This window comes from Lacerta agilis, chromosome 13 (assembly GCF_009819535.1).
Source record: "Lacerta agilis isolate rLacAgi1 chromosome 13, rLacAgi1.pri, whole genome shotgun sequence".
NCBI lineage: Eukaryota > Metazoa > Chordata > Lepidosauria > Squamata > Lacertidae > Lacerta > Lacerta agilis.
The window spans coordinates 41,407,554-41,428,053 of NC_046324.1; the positions used below are offsets into that span (position 1 = coordinate 41,407,554).

The following is a 20,500-nucleotide window of genomic DNA, read 5'->3' on the forward strand; positions in this document are numbered from 1 at the left end:
GGCAAGGGCAGCAGCGGTGGAGTCGAGCGGAAGCATTCAGTTCAGTGCCTGCCACCCAGCCATGCCGCTACTCAGGGGCCACAAATCTCAGACCAATCAGCTTCAGCTTAGCATTAAGTTCTTGTAATACAGTGGTACCTCGGGTTAAGAACTTACTTCGTTCTGGAGGTCCATTCTTAACCTGAAACTGTTCTTAACCTGAGGTACCACTTTAGCTAAGGGGGCCTCCCGCTGCTGCCACACTGCCGCCGCACCACAATTTCTGTTCTCATCCTGAAGCAAAATTCTTAACCCGAGGTACTATTTCTGCATTAGCAGAGTCCGTAACCTGAAGCGTCTGTAACCCGAGGTACCACTGTACTGCAAAAGGCTCACATAAGTAATTTTACACACACACACACACACACACCCAAAGCCAGCAAAGTTTTTCCAAGGTTGAAGGGAAAGACAGACGCCCAAGCAGAACAGCAAGGAACAGGGATTCTGTTCCAGTTGGTGTATTCTGTTTGTGCCTCTAGCCCCTATGACTAGAACCTCCACTGAAAAGAGTCCCTGGCCAGGATTTTACCTCTGCTACTAATCCACCTCCAGCTACCCTTGACATTGCAGTATTCAAGCTGTGCTGGAAGAGCTCATTTGAGCTGCAAAAATTGAGCAAGAGGTGGCAGCAGTAACATCCTACATATAACAGACCAAATTTGGAGGTGGGGGTGAGGTCAGAGAGACTGGCTTGCCGATTCTCTTTAGGAGCCTAGCTGCAAGTTCCCAGTTCCAGTTTTTGGGTTGCTAGTGGCTGTTAACCCCTTGGATGTTATTTTATTTGGCACAACTGGACAACAGCATCAAACATAAATAACAAGGTGGAGCAGATTCTAATGGTTAAAGACATGTTCTTGTTCATGCATACTGGATATTTATTATGGCATTAGAAATAAAGTTGTCAAGTCTATGAATGTTTGCCAAAGTAGCCTGACATTTTGTGGTTTGTTGTTTTTAAAAGGGGGGCATGCTTTCATTTCAATTTAGCAGCACTTTTTTTACAGCCAACTAGTTCACATTCAGCTTCCAACTGAAGATTCACATGCTCCAGCTTCCTCCTGCCACCCCACATCCGACACCCTATTAATCCACAGTTAAAGATTCCTTGTACAAATCTATTAAATAGCTTTTAAGCCTCCTATTTGAAACTTTCGATTTCAGGGTGACATTTGCTTAAAAACCATTCAAGCAGTTCCATGTTCTTACCATCATTTGATCGCAGAATTTGTCATTAAAGGAGTTAGGGAACAGTCGGGTCACTGAAGTCAGGCGGTTCACCACATTTAGCGTCAAACTTCGGTAATCACCCAACATCATAAGCAGAGGCCTCATGTGCGTGTGAATCTGGTCAACTTCAATTGTAGCACCTTCCAAAAACTGACAGGAAGTAACATAGGCAACTTCATAAAAGTATTTCTATGCAAGCATTTACGTAAGCTGGTATTTTTGACTGCAAGTTTAAAGCATCCTTAGAGTGGAAAGAAAAACAAACCTACTGAAATAATTGTGACTTTTGAGAAATAAAGTACACAGGCCCAGTGCAGACATAACTATGGTTTCTTGCTAGTTAGTAAAAATCCCAAACAGAGTGAAAACCCATGACTGAAATTGTTAAACAAAGACTGCTTCCAGAATGCATGTAGCAGTAGATAAGCAGAGAAACCGCTTGCAAGCTGCAAGACTGCAATGGCTGGGGAATCAAACCATTAGCCTTAAGTCTTTAAACATGGTTTGGGTTTAAAAAAACAAAAAGAAAAAAACCTTAACTGTGGTTAAGAAAAGCAAACCATGGCTTAAGTGATACATTTGGATTGGGTCACAGATGGAAAAAGTTTCACACTGGCAATTATGTTCTCCACGTGGAAGGAAGATTCCTCCAATAAAGCATTAAGAAACTTTAGAGACCCATATTTCCAACAGGACAAACTTCTGATATCACAGAGCTATGCACTTGTGTCAGAGCTTGTTGGAGCTAAGCAAGTCTGGGTGTGGACAGTCCTTGGATGGAAGGCCACCTGGAAATCTTGTGTCTGCCGCCCTGAGTTCAACAGGAAGGCAGAATACAAACAAAACCACATAGGACATACACACAAACAAACCAGCCTGCTCCATTTACAGCATTTACTAATGACGTGTCTGCCGTGGTCCCAGCCCAGGAATCTCTAGTCCTTCCCAGGAAGGTATCTGTGCCATCTGGACTCTGGTAACTGGGCCAAACTTTTTGGAGGATCAGGAAAGACCTGATCATGAGAAAGGCTTTCTCCAAAAGAGTCCCCAAATCCCGAAACCTCACTGCTTAGAAGAAGCCAACAGCTGCAGAAAAAGGCACCAGGTCAGACGCCCAGACTATTGAGTTTGGCTGAAACAATGTGCCACAACTGCAGGACTGCTCATTATGGTCCTGACCCAGCACCTTAGTCTTTGCCCAAGGCCCTTGCCTGGCCTGCATTTACAGTTTATTCCAGAACCCTAGACATACTGGGCTCCATCTTGCATGGGTCATTATCATCAATTGGTGGTGGATGTCACAATGGATCTGGGTAATGGCAAGACTAGTTACAGTGGCCTCTTGGGCCACGTAAACTCTTCCATCAAGATGTAGGACAGTTAACTCAATTTTCCAAATCTTTTGAAAAGACTTCCGCTTCAATATTTTGTCTATAAAAGTCTGCGGGGACCCAGCACCTGCTTACTGTTTCAATGCATTTTCAGCCCTGCCGTTCAATAAGAGTACGGTGCAGGTTTTAAGCAGCAATCAATAGTTACATTAGCTATTTAGGTACCATAATTAAAAACACTCAGTTACATTATAGCTATGACATCAACAGCCCACTCCCAAGATTATGGGGCCCATAACAGCAAGAAATCAATAAAGCACCCCAGAACAACTTTGTTCTTTCTTTGGAAAGTGGTTGTACACGTTTGAGAGGCAGAAGAGAACTTCTATGCCCAAGATCAAGCCATTTAAAAAATAACCCACTTCATTTCGCCCCAATTACACTGGCATCATGCAAACAGAGATATAAACAGAGCAGCCATTAATCCCAATGGCAAAACAGCTTCCTTGTTACTCAGCTCTTGAGCAGAAAAAAGTCAATACAAAGCAGCTTTGTTTCAGTGCCACAAACCTTTCTCATGCAAGCCTCTCCTGCCTCCTGGAGTTCATTGTTTGTTGAGTTAAGTGCCTTGAAAAGCGCAGCAATGATTTTCTCTCTCGACTGCGGCAAATAATTGCAGGCAGCTAAGGCATCTGCAAAAATCAAAGGAAATTGAGCTTCCTTATTAACTGGAAATTCAAAAGGTTAAGAAACAACTCTTTTGTTTTTATTTCTATAACACTTCTTTGATTTCTTCCCAAATTACAGACGGCTTAACATGCTTTGCCAACAGCAACAGGCTTCAGAAGAGGGGGTGGCGGCAATCATTTGCAGTTTTACAAGTAGCCGATTTTCAAAGCACATTTAGAATTCTGGGCCATTCACCATGTGTGAAGAGAGGGAAAATGTTCCACAAGAGGAGAGAATGGTGAATGACAAGCGGTGAAGAGAAACAGGCTGTGACCCGTTCCTGGCAGGTGAACACGGCCCCTGGCTCTGCCAATGAATTGGAATTAGTATTGCATGTTAATTTACTTAGCCAAACTTAAAGGGTAACGGTAAAGGGACCCCTGACCATTAGGTCCAGTCGCGGACGACTCTGGGGTTGCAGCGCTCATCTCGCTTTACTGGCCGAGGGAGCCAGCATACAGCTTCCAGGTCATGTGGCCAGCATAACTAAGCAGCTTCTGGCAAACCAGAGCAGTGCATGGAAATGCCATTTACCTTCCCGCCGGAGCGGTACCTATTTATCTACTTGCACTTTGACATGCTTTCGAACTGCTAGGTTGGCAGGAGCAGGGACTGAGCAACGGGAGCTCACCCCGTTGCAGGGATTCGAACCACCGACCTTCTGATCGGCAAGCCCTAGGCTCTGTGGTTTAGCACACAGCGCCACCTGCGTCCCTAGCCAAACTTAAGACACCACAAAAAAATTACCTGCCCTGCAACACAAAAGCTTGCTAGCATAAAGAAGTGTTCAGCAAATAGCAGCAGACAGCATGGGAGATGAAATGAACATCACCAGGAAAGGTTTTCCACAATCTGGGTGCAGCCACTGAGAAGGCCCCATCCTATTGCGCTTCCACTATAGTCATGACACAGAAAGGTCTCTCTACTAGACTTTGAGCACCGAGCAGCTTGATGCAAGATAAGGCGATCCCCAACATATCCTAGACCCAAGTTATCCAGGACATAAAAGCCCATCGCCAGCACTTTTAAAGGCGCCCAAAAACCAACTGCCAACCCTGCTGTTGTTTCAGAAAAAGTATAATATGGTCTTCTTGAATGAACAGCCACCAACATCCTTGCTGCCATATTCTGGACCAACTGAGGTTCCCCAATACTCTCCAAAAGCGAGTTACAAGTCCCACCAGCCTCAGCAATCATGGCCAATGACCCAGGATGATGGGAATTGTGGTTCAGCAACAACTGGAAAGCCAAAGGGTTCCTCACGCCTGCACAAGTTGCTGGATTTGCTCCATGGCACCAGTTTTTAAAAGTGTATCAGTGGGTTACCAACTTAATCCATTCCGGAAGTCCGTTCTTAAACCGAAACCGTTCTTAAACTGAGGCGCGCTTTCCCTAATGAGGCCTCCCGCCGTCGGTGCCCTTCCACCATTCGGATTCCGCTCTTAGAGCGAAGTAAAGTTCACTAACCGGGACACTACTTCCGGTTTTGCGGAGTTCGTAAACCGAATCGTTCGTGAACAGGACTGTTCTTAAACCGAGGTACCACTGTACTGAGCTAGGTGAACCAACAGTGTAATTTGGTTTGAGGGATCCACATATGTTTATGTAGTTAAGTTGGTGCTCATCCCACTACTATGCTGCAGATGCTAGTACAGGCTGCGGGCATCCTTAAATCTACAGGGTCCCATCCTTTTCCCGCTACAGCATCAACCCCAGTGCTTTCTATACAATGCAGCATATAGCCCCCCTATTCTCAAGTCTTATTAAACTTACTCAGCGCTGCAATCCGAAGAGGTACCAATGAGGGAAGGCTCTTGTAGCAGGGCAATTTCATCAAAGCACAGTCTTCAGCCTCACATAAATTCAACAGCTGGAAGTTGAGTTGAAAAAGAGTTGACTCCTTGTTTTGAGCCAGGGAGCGGAGCTCTAAACACACTTTAAATTGTTTACCTGTCATTTTAACAAGGCGCTTTGGAGCCAAACAGAACCATTCACATTTCGTTAACAAAAAAATATCAGGTGTTGCATTTTGGAAGGTATTTTCCCATCACTGTTCACTGTTTTAATTTGACTAGACTGATGCACCCTGCCTTGTAATTACATAAGTGCTCCAAATTGCTTACTTAAATATTGTATACCATTACCTTTTTGTCCATTTTGAACCATTATTACGAACAATGGATCAGTCTGATAGTCCCAATTTCATTTATTATTTTATAAAATTTATATACTGCTTGATTGTAGCAAAACATCAAAGCAGTTTAGAGAAAAGATAAAGCAAAATTATCAATTGAACATCTACAACTGTAATTTAAAACACACAAGAGGTTCAAACCGCAATAAAATAGACTAAAACAAATCAAAACTCCTAAAAAAACAACCAACTTTCTAAACATCTGGGTAGCCTTGTCTAAATAAGAATGTATTCGGCAGGTGTCAAAAAAAATACAGTACAGTGAAGGTATTTCAATTATCTGCATCTGGCCCATATAAAAAGCAGATCAGAGCTGCACATCGCAATTCTTTTAAAACTATGTGGAATATACAATGTCTGCCCATATAAAAATGCATTTCACCTTACAAGAGGTTATTGCAAAGGATTTTTTTTTTTAAACCAACTTAAACTTTGCAAAATAAACAAGTATAGCTGCGCCAGGAAGAAAAGCCAAGTCATTCTGGCAAGGGCACATAATGAATGTCTAAATATAGTAACATTAATTAATTACAGCTGGTGAATGACAGATTTACTAAGCATACTTATACTTCTCACTTGTATCAGTTTTGCATTGTTTAAGAACTATGGTTTCCACCCCCCCAAAAAAAATATTCCTGCTACTCTCAAGTATGTGTACATAGGGTGGTAGCCCAAGACTGCATCGTGGATAAACCCATGGAGACAAGTTTTAAAATTTGTGAACATAAAGACCAAAGGGAAGTACCTCTGTATAGAACACTTTGTGTTCTACAACATTTAGATCCATGGTGAAAAGTCTGGGTTGAAGTGTGGTGCAGAATGTGTTCCCCTCCATCAAACCAATCTGGGCATTTGCGGGTTGATGCCTAAGTAAGTGCTTTTTCGGAGGAACCATATCTTGGAGGACCTAGAAAATAGCAAAGAGCATCAGAAGAGGGATCTTGGTTTGCGTGGTCTAAACGACATCATTCTCTTTCCCTCAATCATCACAGGCTCTTCTTATATGCAGGATTATCAAACCCAAATTCAGGACACACAGTAAACACCACTCCCTCAATACAACCATCCACAATTAAACCTGCAAAGACTCTCACTGGTTGCTATCATTAGATAACCTCTGTGCTGCTTCCATGACATACATGGTCAAAATCATGGCTAATACTTTGTGCACTAATCATAGTATTTTAATCTTTCAAAATTCCTGTTATCACAAGATCATCAGACACTGCACAAAAGTGGATATAGCAAAGTATAAGCAGAATAGAACACTGGTCCAAAGAAAAGGCCTGAAAAGTAATCGCATGGGAGGATTCCCAGAATGTGCAGTGCAAAGAGAAATTCCACGTAAATCTCAAGAAAATAAAATAAGCCAGAGTGGTTAGAGCAGGGCTAGGGAACTTGTACACCTCCAGATGCTGTTTGACTAACAACTTCCATCATCCCCAACAATGCTGTTAAAAGGATGAAATGAGCTCTTTGAAGGAGAAGGTGGTATGTAAATGTTAAATATATATATATATATATATATATATATATATATATATATATATATATATATATATATATATATATATATTTAATAAAATACAGCAGAATGAGGCAGCAGCATTCTGAACTGGCAAGAGTAGACTGCAACCCTTAAAGCTGCAACATGGGGATTTCATGTTTGAATGCTCTCTCTTGTGAAAAGTCCCTGAAAGCAAAACCCTAACCCTAACCCTGAAAGCAAAACACCGAGAACATCCAAGAGACAGATTCTAGCCAAGCCAGTTCCCCCCATTCTGGTGGTAATGATTTACTATTTACAAATAATAAATGTGCTAGTTTTCCATTTCCAGAAAGCTTTTTTTTCCCAATAAAGAAGTGTTGTGAAATGTGATTCCTCACCCACCAGCAGATTGCAGTGGTACAGTTCACACTGCTATCTCAGCCTGCTGCATGTGTCACAGACAATTAAACGTTAACAGGCCACCTCACCTCTTTATGCGGCTCCATGATCACAGTGACGCTTTTCCCCGTGACTTGGGCAAGCACCTGCAAGGAGTGCATCGCTTGCTTCCTTACAGTGGAGTTTGGAGAGGTCACCTCTCGCACCAGGTCATGGGTCACATGATGGAAAGACTTTTCCTGGGCCGAGAGGATGTCTTCTGTTTTCTCTTCATCTTTCAGAGGAGTCGCGCACCTGATCAGGAGCTGCTCCAGGGTGGTTTTGGCCATTGCAACTGCTCCGTTCGAAACCTATGCAGGTTGCAGAAGTGTCAGTGTGTTGCCAATGCAAACTAATGAGCAACACCGGAGTACCAAATTCAACAGTGAAGTGACCAGCTTGCAAGAACATTCCTGCTTGGACATGGATTGGAAACTTTATACAGAGGGCCAGTGTGGTCACCCACTTTCTCCAAGGGCCCATCGCCATCAGGACCACCATCCCTGACACTGTCAGAGCCACGGTGCAGCACAGCTGTTTGCTGCCACCACCAGTCAATTAATCCCAGTTCCCATCCTGCCTGCAGTTGTGTTTGCCCAGCATCTTCTATTTGTCATGGGCATTGTATCATGATGGGAGATTGTGCCCATGATGCTATTATTACGGGAGCCAAGCTGGCACTTAGCTCTATTCCACAGCTACCATGTTAAATTCACCAAGATGCAGTACCCAACATCTGCACTATGTCTTGGGAAATCTTAACATGGCAGCCACTCCTGCAGAACGGAGCCAAGGACCAATCTGGCTCCACTAATAAGCACCACTGCCCGCTGCTGCTGGATAAACAGACAGGAAGGAGGAGGCAGTGACAAAAGAAGCAGGAAGCAGCCATGCCAGGTAGGCAGCAGTAGCACAAGGCCGGGGGGGGGGGGGTCAGACTGGCGCTGGACAAAGGGCCAATGATAGCAGCTTGTGCTGGCTACACAAATACATTTCCAAAGCCAGAATGAATTGGTGGTTTAATGTTCCCAATTTGAGATTTCAAAGCACACCTCATCATTAAAGTGAAAGTGTCTGGATGCAGAGCACATGACAAAACCTCACTCAGTGAAGTTCAGTTACAGGTAGGTAGCCGTGTTGGTCTGCCATAGTCAAAATAAAAAATAAAAAATAAAAAATAAATCCTTCCAGTAGCACCTTAGAGACCAACTAAGTTTGTTCTTGGTATGAGCTTTCGTGTGCTTTCAGTGAAGTTCAGTTATCTTTAAAAGTCTTGCTTATCCAATTCCATGCTGTTTTTCTTCCCCACGTTTAGTCACACTGAAACACTGCTATTTAGCAACTGAACGCTTCCCTAGTTTTCCATGCAACCAAAAATAGTAATTACACATACAAAGTTGAAAGAGAAAAAGGCAGGTCCACATGCAGCGGATTCGGTGCTCCAGTTTTAATCTGGATTCCTAAAATCTCTTTCCTCGCAGGAGTACCTTTCCCTCTCGCCTTCTTTGAACCCTGATGAGGGACACAAAAGCTGACTAACCTTCCCATTTAACCAGATTTTGAAGGCACGGGTTAAGGCTGACTTCAACTCCTTTTTAGCCTTTACTCAAGGTTAACAATAACGCAATATACCCCTTAACAGTTGTGAAGGTAAGAGACGAAAATGTGATCCCAAGACAGAAGAAATTGCCCGTGTCTGATATCTTAACTGTGGTTAAATGGGGGCTAGTATCACAACCCTGCATAGTGCAGGTCAAGCAATCTCTGGCCCAACAACACACCTGTGAAACAGGAATGATGCTGACTTCACTCACAGTGAATGCCTACTAAGAACAAGCCAGATGAATCTACTATGTCCTTCATGATAAAAATCATACAACTACTAAGCATCTGTGTAAGAACCTCCAAGTTCTCCACCAGTTTTCAGTGAGAAGTATCATTACTGAAATAAGCCATCTGGACAGGGACCAAAACTCATGTCATAGAGCTCTACATGCTGGAGGTCTGGGGCTCAACCCCCAGCAACTCTTAAGTACACCTAGAAAAGATACTATGGTGAGCCACTGCCAGTCACTGCAGGCAATACTGAACTAAGATGGACTGACCATTGGTCCAGGCAGCTTCCTATAATTGATATGAGTGTTAAATACCTCTCCTGTTAGGTCCATCATGACAAACAGCAGCGCCTTGAGGAAAGTCTGTTGATTCTGGAGAACCCAAATGAGAGGCAGTCGCTCCATGAGAAATTTGATGGACACCACTCCCCCAAGCTTTGCGTACCAGGCTTGTTCATAGCAACAAGCGCACAGCCGCTCCACGATGTACGAGAACAAGGGAAGCTGGCAAGCCTAGAGGGTTAAGGAAAGAACCAAGCAAATGTGCATCAGTCAGCAAGGGGCTGGGTTGTTCAAAGCAAGATCGCATCTGCAAAGTTGGAAGTGAGCTTCGTTACCCTTTCCTTCGATCCCAGGATGATGCTGGCAACATCAAATATCACGGCTAGCGCCACCTCTCCAATTTTGCAGAGCTCTTTCTCCTCGTACGCCATGCAGATGGCGATGGCATCAATAAGCACCAAGGGATCCATGCCTTTGGATCCGTTTTCTTCACTGTGGAACATGGCCGTGCTGGGCTGGCTTCCAACCTGGTAACACTGAAGCAAGAATGGACCTGGGATTTATAGTAAGGCGGGGAAGAGGAGGAAGCAGAAAACAAGGAGGCTTCAATTAGATGAGAAGGAAAGAGCAGCCCTGCTGGGTCAGAACAAAGGTCCACCTGGTTCAGTGTCTTGATCTCCCCGGACCACGGGTATAACCAAATGCTTCCAGGAAGCGCACAAGGAATGAGTGAAGGCACTGGCGACTGCTGCCCAGAGGTATACTGCATATGACCATGGAGGCCCAACTTAGCCATTGTGGCCAAGAGTTGTTGCCAGGCTGGGTAAATACCTTTTAAAGCCATTGATGCCATTGGCCTCTGCCATATCGTGTGGCAGTGGATTCCACAAATCAATCCCACATGGTGCAAAGAAGCCCTTTTTCTTGCCCATCCAAAATCTGCAGTAAATTTCAGTGGGTGAGCCCAAGTTCTTTGATGGCAAAGAAGTGGGGAAGGAGTCGGTTCCATCTACAGTCGTACCTCGGGTTATGTTTTTTCGGCTTACGTGCTCCCATAACTTGGAAGTGTTTTTCGCCACGCAAACGGCACCCCGGAACAAGTTAAGTATGTAACCCGAGGTACCACTGTACTTCCTCCACACCATACCTAAATATCATAAACTGTTCCCATCATAGACCTCCCCACCCACCCAAAAAATTATGTACAGTGGTACCTCGTGTTGTGTAACCTCCAGGTTACGGAATCTTTGGGTTATGGCTGCGGCAAACCCAGAAGTGTAACTTCTGGTTTTTGCCCCGCACACGTGCACAGAAGCGCTCAACTGCGCCGTGCTCGTGCACAGAAGGGTGCCTCCGGTTATGAAGTTTTTAGGATACAGCCGCGCCTCCGGAACGGATCCTGTTCGTAACCGGAGGTACCACTGTATTCCTCTTAACTGCCATTTATCACGACAATTTCAGACAGCATACAAAAGTGTGAATGGCACCATTCACAGAAACTAATTAAAACCAGGTATCAACAACGTGAGCTTAATGACCTGAAAAAGAATGATATCTTCGCCTGAAAACAAAACTGCAGTGCTTTTACTCCTGGTTTCTTGTTAAAGAGTCACCAACCTGGTGCCCTCCAGAGGTTGTTCTGGCTAGGACTGATGGGAGCTGTAGTCCAACAACATCTGGAGGGCACCAGGTTGGTGATGGCTGGCCCAACATTTACTTACCGCACTGCTGGGCAACTGCCACCATGGTGTAATGCCGAATTAAGCTGGCTACAAATGGAAGAGCGCTGGGACGCAAGTCTTTGATCACTGCCGACATGAACGCCCCTGTCAACGCCTGCTCAAACGTCTTACGGGCAGGTGTGTCCTGGGCTTTGTACCGATGGGAAATGATTACGCTGGGAATCGACTTCTCAGTAAAGCTGCAAAAAGCAAAATGAATCAGCAATTTTACAGATTTACTTTAACTGAGAGAGAACATTTTGTTCTAATCGAGGGATGAGCAGTTGATCTGAAACCACATCCGATGTGTCCTGTGCCACAAGGTCGCACTGAGGAGATGCAGCTCATGGAATCGCGGAATCGTAGAACTGTAGCTCTGTAGCTAAGGATCAGGATCAGGCCACAGCTGATGCTAGCCATCTGAATCTGATTCTCAAAACCATGGCAAACATGTCAAGGCTTGCAACCAAATGGTATGGATACAGCCAAGAGAGTTTGTGTTCGCTTACCCAGAGCTCAAAAGGGATAACGGGAGCACCAAGCTGAAGTCTTACATGACAGGCTAATTTCATCCTGAGGATTTACTATCAAAATGTCTACTGCATCATCTAAATGCCTAAAACTGGTTTAAAATAGGAACAGTAATTCCCTGAGTAACTCAAGTTTTGCAATAAAAAAAATCAATGTTTACTAACATTGCAAGATCAGTGCCAACAGAATGAGCTTTGAACCAGGAAATCCCCCATCCAAATCTTGCCTCCACCACAAACTCAACAAATGACCTTGGGCAATGGAATATATCTCAGCCTCAGTCCCTTATTTATAATAGTAACGGGACAGTGTTGTTGAGCTTTCCATAAGGCTGTTGTAAGGAATACTGAACTAATGCATATGAAGCATTTTGAACGTTCTAAAATGCAAGCGAAGTGTTCAGTAACATAGTTCAGTTGGAGATCATCTGTTTCGCATGCAGGTGGCCCAATGTTCATTCCCCGGCATCTCCAGGTAAGGCAAAGAGAGAAAACTTCCTGAAACCCAGGAGTGCTGCTGCCAGTCAGTGAAGACAGTACAAGGCATAGGTTCCTATGCACTGCAAGATGTTCGCTGTCCCTGGCTGCCATTTAAGTCCTCCATGGGCAAGTGTTATCAATTCCAGGGAATTAGGGGGGGGTCTATTCTTTCCTTTTAACAGTGATTCAAACTAAATACCAGGGATCCATTTACCACCCTCTGGCAAGCATGAAAAGGCACCCAGCCATGAACCTGAGAAGGACCAGGATATTGCCCCCTGATCAGTGTGTCTGATCAGCAACCCGTGTTTCCCCGCCCATTTATTTCCTTCTTTCTTAACACTGTGCAGCTACACTACAAATCATCCAAGCCACCAAACATGTTCGGTTGTGTACAATGTTGTTCCAACTCGGAACAGACCCACTGAAATGAATGAGCATGACTAATGTTGGCCCGTAAATTTCAAAGGGTCTACTCCGAGTAACACTCACTTAAGAGGCAACCCTCTGTACTTTATGGACAGAATGCAAGCCCCAAGAACTAGGCGCAGCCTGGCAACCTTAATTTTGCAAGCCATCATAAAATAATCTTACTTGGGATGGGCAAGAAGCTGATACAAAGCATGCTTGTTATCATCCAGGCTCATCATGGCCACCAAGAAGCATTTGATCACCTCCCAGGCTTGCCTCCGGTAGTATGGCTCTGTGTTCGCACTCTTCAAGCAGTCCAAGGCAGTCTCGATGGCCTAAAACAATGGAAATAATTTGCTTCAGCAAACCATAAGAACAAAAAAAAGTGATGCATTTTAGAAGCTGCCTAGCCAAAAAATTGCACAAGCTTTTGTGATGCCCGCTGGCTTAAATCAGTGGTCCCCAAACATTTTCTCCCCCATACCACTTGAAAATTGCTTGGTCTTTTCTTCCCCTCCCCCCCCCCCGCCGCCAATTCTAGAAACTATAATGTGCTGTGCCAATGTTTATTATTTTTTATTGTATTTTTATTGCATCTTTGTTTTGCACATTGCATTTTATTGTATTACAATTTGAATTCTGAAGGGTCTGCAGACCACAGTCTGGGAAACCCCTGACTTCAGAAGCTTTAAGAGGGGATTACACTACAAAGTCACGTGCAAGGGCACCGTTCTAGGTAGCAACCACAAAAAAAATGGTGAGGAGCGCAGCACTATCAACTACAACGTATTGATAATGAGAAGAGTTCACAATAAAATAGACAAAATGATGAATGCATTTGCAAGGCTTACAGTGAAGTACAAAGCACAAAAATTACTGAAGGATGCTCTTAGCAAGTGACAAATATAATTACACTTGCAAAGTATACATTTCACAGCGACAAACCGCACTGCACAAGAATTATTCTTGCTCTGAAGAATGCTCTAAGCAGCTGAGGTTTCAGCTGCTTGGAGCTTTCTTCAGCACAACAATAATAAAAAATAGCACCAATAATTATAATATAATAATAAAGTATGTTTTGTACTGTAGGGCTCGCTGTAAGCCTTGCTGGGACGTGCATTTTGCAAGTGTAATGATATTTGGTCTACTTTATTGTAAATTCTTTCTCATTATCAATGTCTCGTTGGTCACAGCCATATGCCCTTCAGCATTTTTTGTTTGTTTGTTTAAAAGAGGATTAGAAAAATTAGAAGACTATCAGCGGATTTGACAAGCAAATGGAATTCCCAAGTTTAGAAGAGGTATATGGCTGCTTTGAGTGTGGATTGCCTAAGAGTGTAACAAAAGCCCTGCTGATGCAAGCCAATGGCCCACCCAGCATCTTGCTCTCACGGTGACCAACCAGATGCATGATGGGAAACCCTCAAGCAAGACCCGAGTGCAAGATCACTCTCCCCAATCCTGCGGTTTCCAGCAACTGGAAGTATTCAGAAGCATTACTGCCTCCGACTGTGGAGATAAGCGCATCAGCATGGTGGCTGGTAGCTACTGATAGCCTTATCATCTATGAATTTGTCTAATCCTCTTATAAAGGCATCCAGGGTTGCAGCACAACTTTGTGGGAGCAAGGTTCATAGTTTAACTACACGCTCTGCTTTCTTTTGTCTGTCCCACAATGCCTGGAAGGACCTTTGATCTGATCCAGCAAGATCTGAGATCTGAAGTCACTGACACACACACACACACACACACACACACACACACACAAAAGGTACAATGCTGTTTTCTCTATTTAGGTAAAGAAAGGTCCACAAAATAATCTAGAAGCTCAGGAACATTTGCTCCTTCCTCCTGCTCTGCGCAGACTTCAGCTGCAATTGCTTCACGCTCCTCCTTGCGGCGTGGCAAAGGTTTGCTCTCCAAAATGGTCCCCTTACAAGCCTTCTCAGAAGAGTTAAAGAGAAAACGAGACAAGCACTTTGCACACACTGTAAATGGCAAAAATGCTGCTTTAAGCATCTCATAAAGAAATTCAAACTTTCGTACAAAAAACCTTGCGCGACAGCAAAAAAGGGACTCTATAAATGAGACTCGGGAACGGCATCTTGGAGCCTGAGACCAAGTTAATGACGATTTATAGGAGTCCTTTCACGGCAACCACTCTGTGAAGCTCCGGGGCTCATGGTTTTGCCGACCCAAGGCAGCCCAATAAAAGTTATCATCTCGACTTACTCTCCGATTTAATACACATGCACACACGAAAGTATGTTTTCGCTCCGAGATGAAGAAAGCAGGCGCCCAGAATAGGACATTGATAAAATGTAATCCAGCTGAAAAATTCATCTGAGAGCCATGAAATAAGAAATTTCATTGCCTAACTGATTGTGAAAGGAAATCCAATCATTCATGCTTAAATGCTGAAGATAAAATTATGTAGATAAAAGTGACCTTTGAATGCTAAGGACTTGCCCCCCCCCCAAACAACAGCAGAGCCACTCTTGTTTGCAGGGGGGAAAATAGTATTTCCAGTCATGAATGAAACTGGTCGCTTGCCTCTCCTACACAACCTTTCTCAAGTTTTCAATGAAAAAACAATAAGTTTTCCACAGACCACTGAGGTGGAACTTCTCTCACTATACAAGGCTAACACGAAAGATGGATTTCTTCTGTTGGCACTTCATTCCAGTTCTTGAGAGATCAACTGTTTTTACTCCCAGCTCTGTGAATGCATAGTGTAAACAGAGATTGCTTCCTACTCAACCCGAAAAAGCTGGCAGGAATTTTATTTAGTACGGGCATATCTATAGCACTTTTCGTTTTATGGCTGTCTACGCAAAGACAGATTTCTAGTCTATATTCAAAGTAAAATAATGGTGTAGTTGAATTCAGAACGGCAGAGATGTAACGCTAAGGGGGAGAGAAATTTAGCCAGAAAGGTTTCCACTTACTGTCTGGCAACAATGAAGTGAAAATATCCTGTCTTGGCGCAACAGGATAATTAGTCCTATTTATAAAAAGCATTAATGGCGAGGAAGAGAAGAGGCCAAATTGGATCAAAGCTTAGACATCGTGACCTGCCAAATGCTGTTAAGTGATTCAAGAGTTCACAGCCGGGATGCGAGCCCAACAACAAAAATATGCAAACTAAAATATACCCATCATTTAAGTGGCAGGTTCTGTTGGATTAATTTGCAAGAAAGCTCAAACCAAGCAAGTATTTAATAACTAACGCTACACACACAAACACGGAATTGTTTGCCTTAGTCTAAAGGTAAAGGTAAAGGGACCCCTGACCATTAGGTCCAGTCGCGGACGACTCTGGGGTTGTGGCGCTCATCTCGCTTTGTTGGCCGAGGGAGCCGGAGTACAGCTTCCGGGTCATGTGGCCAGCATGACTAAGCCGCTTCTTGCGAACCAGAGCAGCACACGGAAACACCATTTACCTTCCTGCCAGAGCAGTACCTATTTATCTACTTGCACTTTGACATGATTTCGAACTACTAGGTTGGCAAGAGGAGGACCGAGCAACGGGAGCTCACCCCGTCACGGGGATTCGAACTGCCGACCTTCTGATCGGCAAGCCCTAGCTAGGCTCTGTGGTTTAACCCACAGCGCCACCTGCATCCCTTGCCTTAGTCTACTATGTTCTAAATACAGACTCAGAAATTTTATAGCCCACAGCAAGATTCTCCTCTCACCGCCATTAAGAGATCTGACAATGCCCTTCTGAGCTGATCATCTGTGAACCAAGTTTTCACTATGATGGCAGAAAGAGATGGTTTTTAGATGGGTCTCAAGTATAATGGAATCATCATGCAGCCCACACAGACTTAATACAACAATCCTAAACACACTTTCTAAGAAGCAAGCTCCATTTAACACCTTCACGTTTCACAAAGGTTGCAACAGGCATCAACATGATCTTAAGGAATTTCTCTAGCATAAGTAGTCTGTTGTCGGCAGCCGATGGAACAGACTTTCTCAAGACGGAGCCTTCCTCATGCTTTGGAATACTGCTCCCAGCAGGGTCAAAGGTCAGGGATGATAGGAATTGCGATCGGAAAACATTGGGAAAGCACCAATTTGGAAAAGGCTGCAGCAGAAGCCCTTCTAGAATATTTGTGGAAAGGAAATTATTTTGCTATTGGCATAAATATTAAAACCTCACCTTCTCCATTGGGAGCTGGATCGATGCTTTGCAGTCGGAGAACTCCGCCGTAATACTGGGGCCTTGAATCTCCGTCACGACATACTGCAACTTCTGAGACTCCTTCAGCATTTTTCTGTTGCTTCCACCGAATTTGCCAAGCACACGATAAGCAACGTGGGAAATGTTCTCTGCTGGATTGCGCAGTGTCCGCCACAAAGCCTTGGGGGGGGGGGAGTTTTAAAACATCCATGTGCAGTTCAGAACAATGTTGGTTCAAAAGAATGCCACATGCTGTACTTTTTTTTAAATTTTGGCAGTGAATCCTGGGAGACCTGCTCCCCGCCTTGCAGGCCTTTCCCCCCACCTGCCCTGGGAGGGTGGGGCCATGACTGACCCAGCTGCAAAAGCTGAGTCTGCTGAACAGGCTCTAGAGTTGGGATATTGTTTAGGGGGCTTTGTGGCGGTGGCGGGGTAGTTTCTGTTATTAATTCTTTCTATCTTTAGTTTATACTTTGTGTGGAAATTGTTCAATTTGGTTGTGTATTTTTTCATGCTTTATTTATTGCTTCTGATTACTTTCATTACGTTGCAATTATGAACCTTTTTCATGTTGTAAGACACCTTGAACTATGGAAAATTGTGATGCATGCATGTTTTGTAAGCCACCCTGGACTCAAATTTGCTCAAAAGTAAAAAAAAAAAAATTAAATTAACTGTTAATTAATCTGGGGAAGAGCCACAGCTGAGCGGCAGAGCATCTGTTTTCCATGCAAAAAGGGTTCAATTCTCAACATTTCCAGGCTAGGCTGGGAATATCACATGTCTTTAACCCTGGAGCTCCATGGCTAGTCAGAGTGGAGAATACTGAGCTCGATCTAACTTGTTATGGTCCCAATTAAAGCTTCCCAAGGCAGCTTCTTATGGTCCCAAATAAAACAAATAAAAATGAACATGAACACTTTGAAATCCGTTTCACAGCAAAGTGAGGGAAGGCACACAAAAACAGAGAAAGATAATCCCCGTTATAAATCAACATGACTAAACAATTCAGAATTTTCTCTAGTCTCCCACCCTTGGCCAAAAGACAAACATTAGTATTTCACGTTAACATTTTTCTAGGGTACAACAACCTACATTTTCATTCTTTGAGGGGTGGGGGGCAGAACTTAGCAACAAACAGTAAGAGGGGGGAAAATGTGCAGAAAGCCTTTGAAAAGTTCAAAATACAAGCGAAACTCCCCACAAACCTCCTCAAAGACATAGTTCAATACAGTCAAACCTCGGTTGTCGAACGTAATCTGTTCCGGAAGCCCATTCGGCTTCCGAAATGTTCGACAACTGAGATGCAGCTTCCGATTGGCTGCAAGAGCCTCCTGCACTCTAGCCGAAGCAGTCTCAGACGTTTGGCTTCTGAAAAACGTTCGAAAACCGGAGCGTTTACTTCCGGGTTTTCGGGAGCTGAAATGTTCCAAAACGGGAGCCGAGGCTTGATTGTATCGTTGTAGTTTCAGGACCTCACAAAGTAGCACAGCTAGCCGGAGAGATGAATTAAAACCCCTATATTTTACACATACCTGCATTAGCCGGCCATTTTGCTATTTCATAAAACTAAAGTCCAAAAGAGGACTCAACCCCCATTTAATAGGAAAGTGCCTTCCCGTGTTCTATCACCGTCAAAGAGATGGCCAAGGCTGAAGCAAAGCAAAGCAGGCCCAGTAATTGAGCAAACACTGACCTCTAAAGGTCCCTTCTGATAACTGCATCTTTACCTGCATAAGTTCTGCCCGCACAGGTTGAATGTGATCATACAGGAAGTCTGGCTGTAGGTTATCCACACACAGTTCCAAAGTCCGCAGGCCCTGGCTGACCAGCGTCTGGGATCCATTCAAGGCAGACACCAAGGGATCCATCAACATTGGCAAATAAGGAAGGAGGGAGCTCAGTCGGACTGGCACAGTGAGGCAGAGCTCGACAAACAAATCCTTCATGTGCTGCTTATGCAGGCCGCTTTGCAGCATGTTAAGTCCTGAAATGTGACAGGTGGCGTCAATAACATCCCAGATTTGCTACCAACAATCATGGATATAAAAAGGAGGTGTGTATCTCCCCCACCCCACCCCACCCCCCGCCGCCGGCATCTGCTCTGACCTTGCAGTAGGTTTGGTAACAAGGGCAAGAATTCCTGATACAGGAGATCGTGGCTCCCTCCTCCAATCGATCGGAAGAGAGCTCTGAGCAGCAAGAAATAGTTGTAGGGCTCCTTGGCTGTCTGTGCAAGTTCCATGGAGCTGTTCACAATCTTGTGGAGGTGTGGCTGCAAAATAAATAAATAATAATAATAATAATAATTTAAAAAATTCAAAACAGAAGAATGGCTTTTTTTCTTAAGGTGCACTCACACTGCCAGTTTCTTGAACAAGAAATAAGCAAAATTTCCCAGGGACAAAGGCTCTTTCCTGGGTCACTGGAAACACCCTTCATTTGAGGTTTTTAACCAGAAGTTGGATGGCAGAGATTGCATAGTAGGGGGTTGGACGAAATGACCCTCAGGATCCCTTCCAACTCTTATTATTCTATGGTGGGTGAATTACCAAGCTTAAGGAAGTTACAGTAAATACAGTAACTACAGACATTTCATTGGGAAATCAAGTGAGCAGATCTGGGGCATTTTCTCCCTCCATTTTTGTTTTTTACTTAATATCCAATGTGAAGGAGAGTTCCGTTGAAAGCTTGCACAAAGTAACCTGGCTGAAAGCAAGTGAGTTTGTGTCTGGTCTGTGTCTGGATGGATGGAAGCCTACGAACTGTAGGGACATGGCTTAAAATTCTATCATGAAAGGAAGGCCAGCTATAAAAAGGTACCAAATGATGCCTCCATGGAGGCAGATAAGGCTATCAATGACTACATGGAACCAGAGGCAACAGTGCCACTGAATGCCACGCACTAGGGGACAAACAATGGAGGAGAGCTGTTACTACTTGTGGACTTCCACAAGGCGTATGATTGTTAAATGAATAAAGTGGAGATCTGCTTCTTATAAAAGGAAGGTGAAGCCAAAAATCCAAGTCCTGGGGATCACTGGATTGAGCCAATGAGCTCTGCCCCAGTTTCTGAAGCATGCCGTACCATTTGTCATTGTATTTCCTTATTCTCTCACACGGAACTGCACCAAGCGTATGCACAATGCGCAAAGGGAGCAACACGATTAGCAAAGTACAATTTGGATTAATGCATCCTTAGAAATACAGAAGAAATTAAAAGCCTTGTGCAAGCTATTACAAAAAAGAAGACAGATCGACAAGACTCGGCCCAGGTAGAAACTCTGAAATAATTATGGGTTTTATTAACATCTAAAGGCCCTAGACCTTGCTTCACAATTGCTGCGAATAGCTTTCATCACTCAAATTAAATTGTCTACTCAAGGCCACACCATCAATTCTTGAGAATCAAATAATTTAACAGGCATGGAGTGGCGACGGCAGTATATCACACCATTTAAATTGGATTTGCCGTTTATAAAATGAAAGTGACCTTGATTCTGGCAGCAGAATAAGGGAACACAATGCATCAGGCGCAGGATGCCTTACACATTTGGGGCTCCTTTACAAGACAGGAAGTGCTTGAGTTCAATTATTAATCCACA

General features: G+C 43.9%; 1 protein-coding gene across 6 annotated transcripts in view; it reads right to left on the reverse strand.

The window, feature by feature from the left end:
- Positions 1 to 20,500, reverse strand: part of TRRAP (transformation/transcription domain associated protein) — a 175,689-nt gene that overhangs the window by 134,789 nt on the left and 20,400 nt on the right. For all 6 annotated transcript variants that reach the window (XM_033166488.1, XM_033166487.1, XM_033166486.1 and 3 more), the window contains exons 19-30: positions 19,005 to 19,170; positions 18,626 to 18,882; positions 16,875 to 17,075; positions 12,890 to 13,041; positions 11,286 to 11,485; positions 9,900 to 10,117; positions 9,598 to 9,795; positions 7,498 to 7,758; positions 6,266 to 6,427; positions 5,100 to 5,196; positions 3,168 to 3,289; positions 1,246 to 1,416 (exon numbers count right to left, since the gene is read on the reverse strand). In XM_033166488.1, coding sequence (XP_033022379.1) covers positions 1,246 to 1,416; positions 3,168 to 3,289; positions 5,100 to 5,196; positions 6,266 to 6,427; positions 7,498 to 7,758; positions 9,598 to 9,795; positions 9,900 to 10,117; positions 11,286 to 11,485; positions 12,890 to 13,041; positions 16,875 to 17,075; positions 18,626 to 18,882; positions 19,005 to 19,170 — 2,205 coding nt within the window. The remainder of the gene's footprint in view (positions 1 to 1,245; positions 1,417 to 3,167; positions 3,290 to 5,099; positions 5,197 to 6,265; positions 6,428 to 7,497; positions 7,759 to 9,597; positions 9,796 to 9,899; positions 10,118 to 11,285; positions 11,486 to 12,889; positions 13,042 to 16,874; positions 17,076 to 18,625; positions 18,883 to 19,004; positions 19,171 to 20,500) is intronic.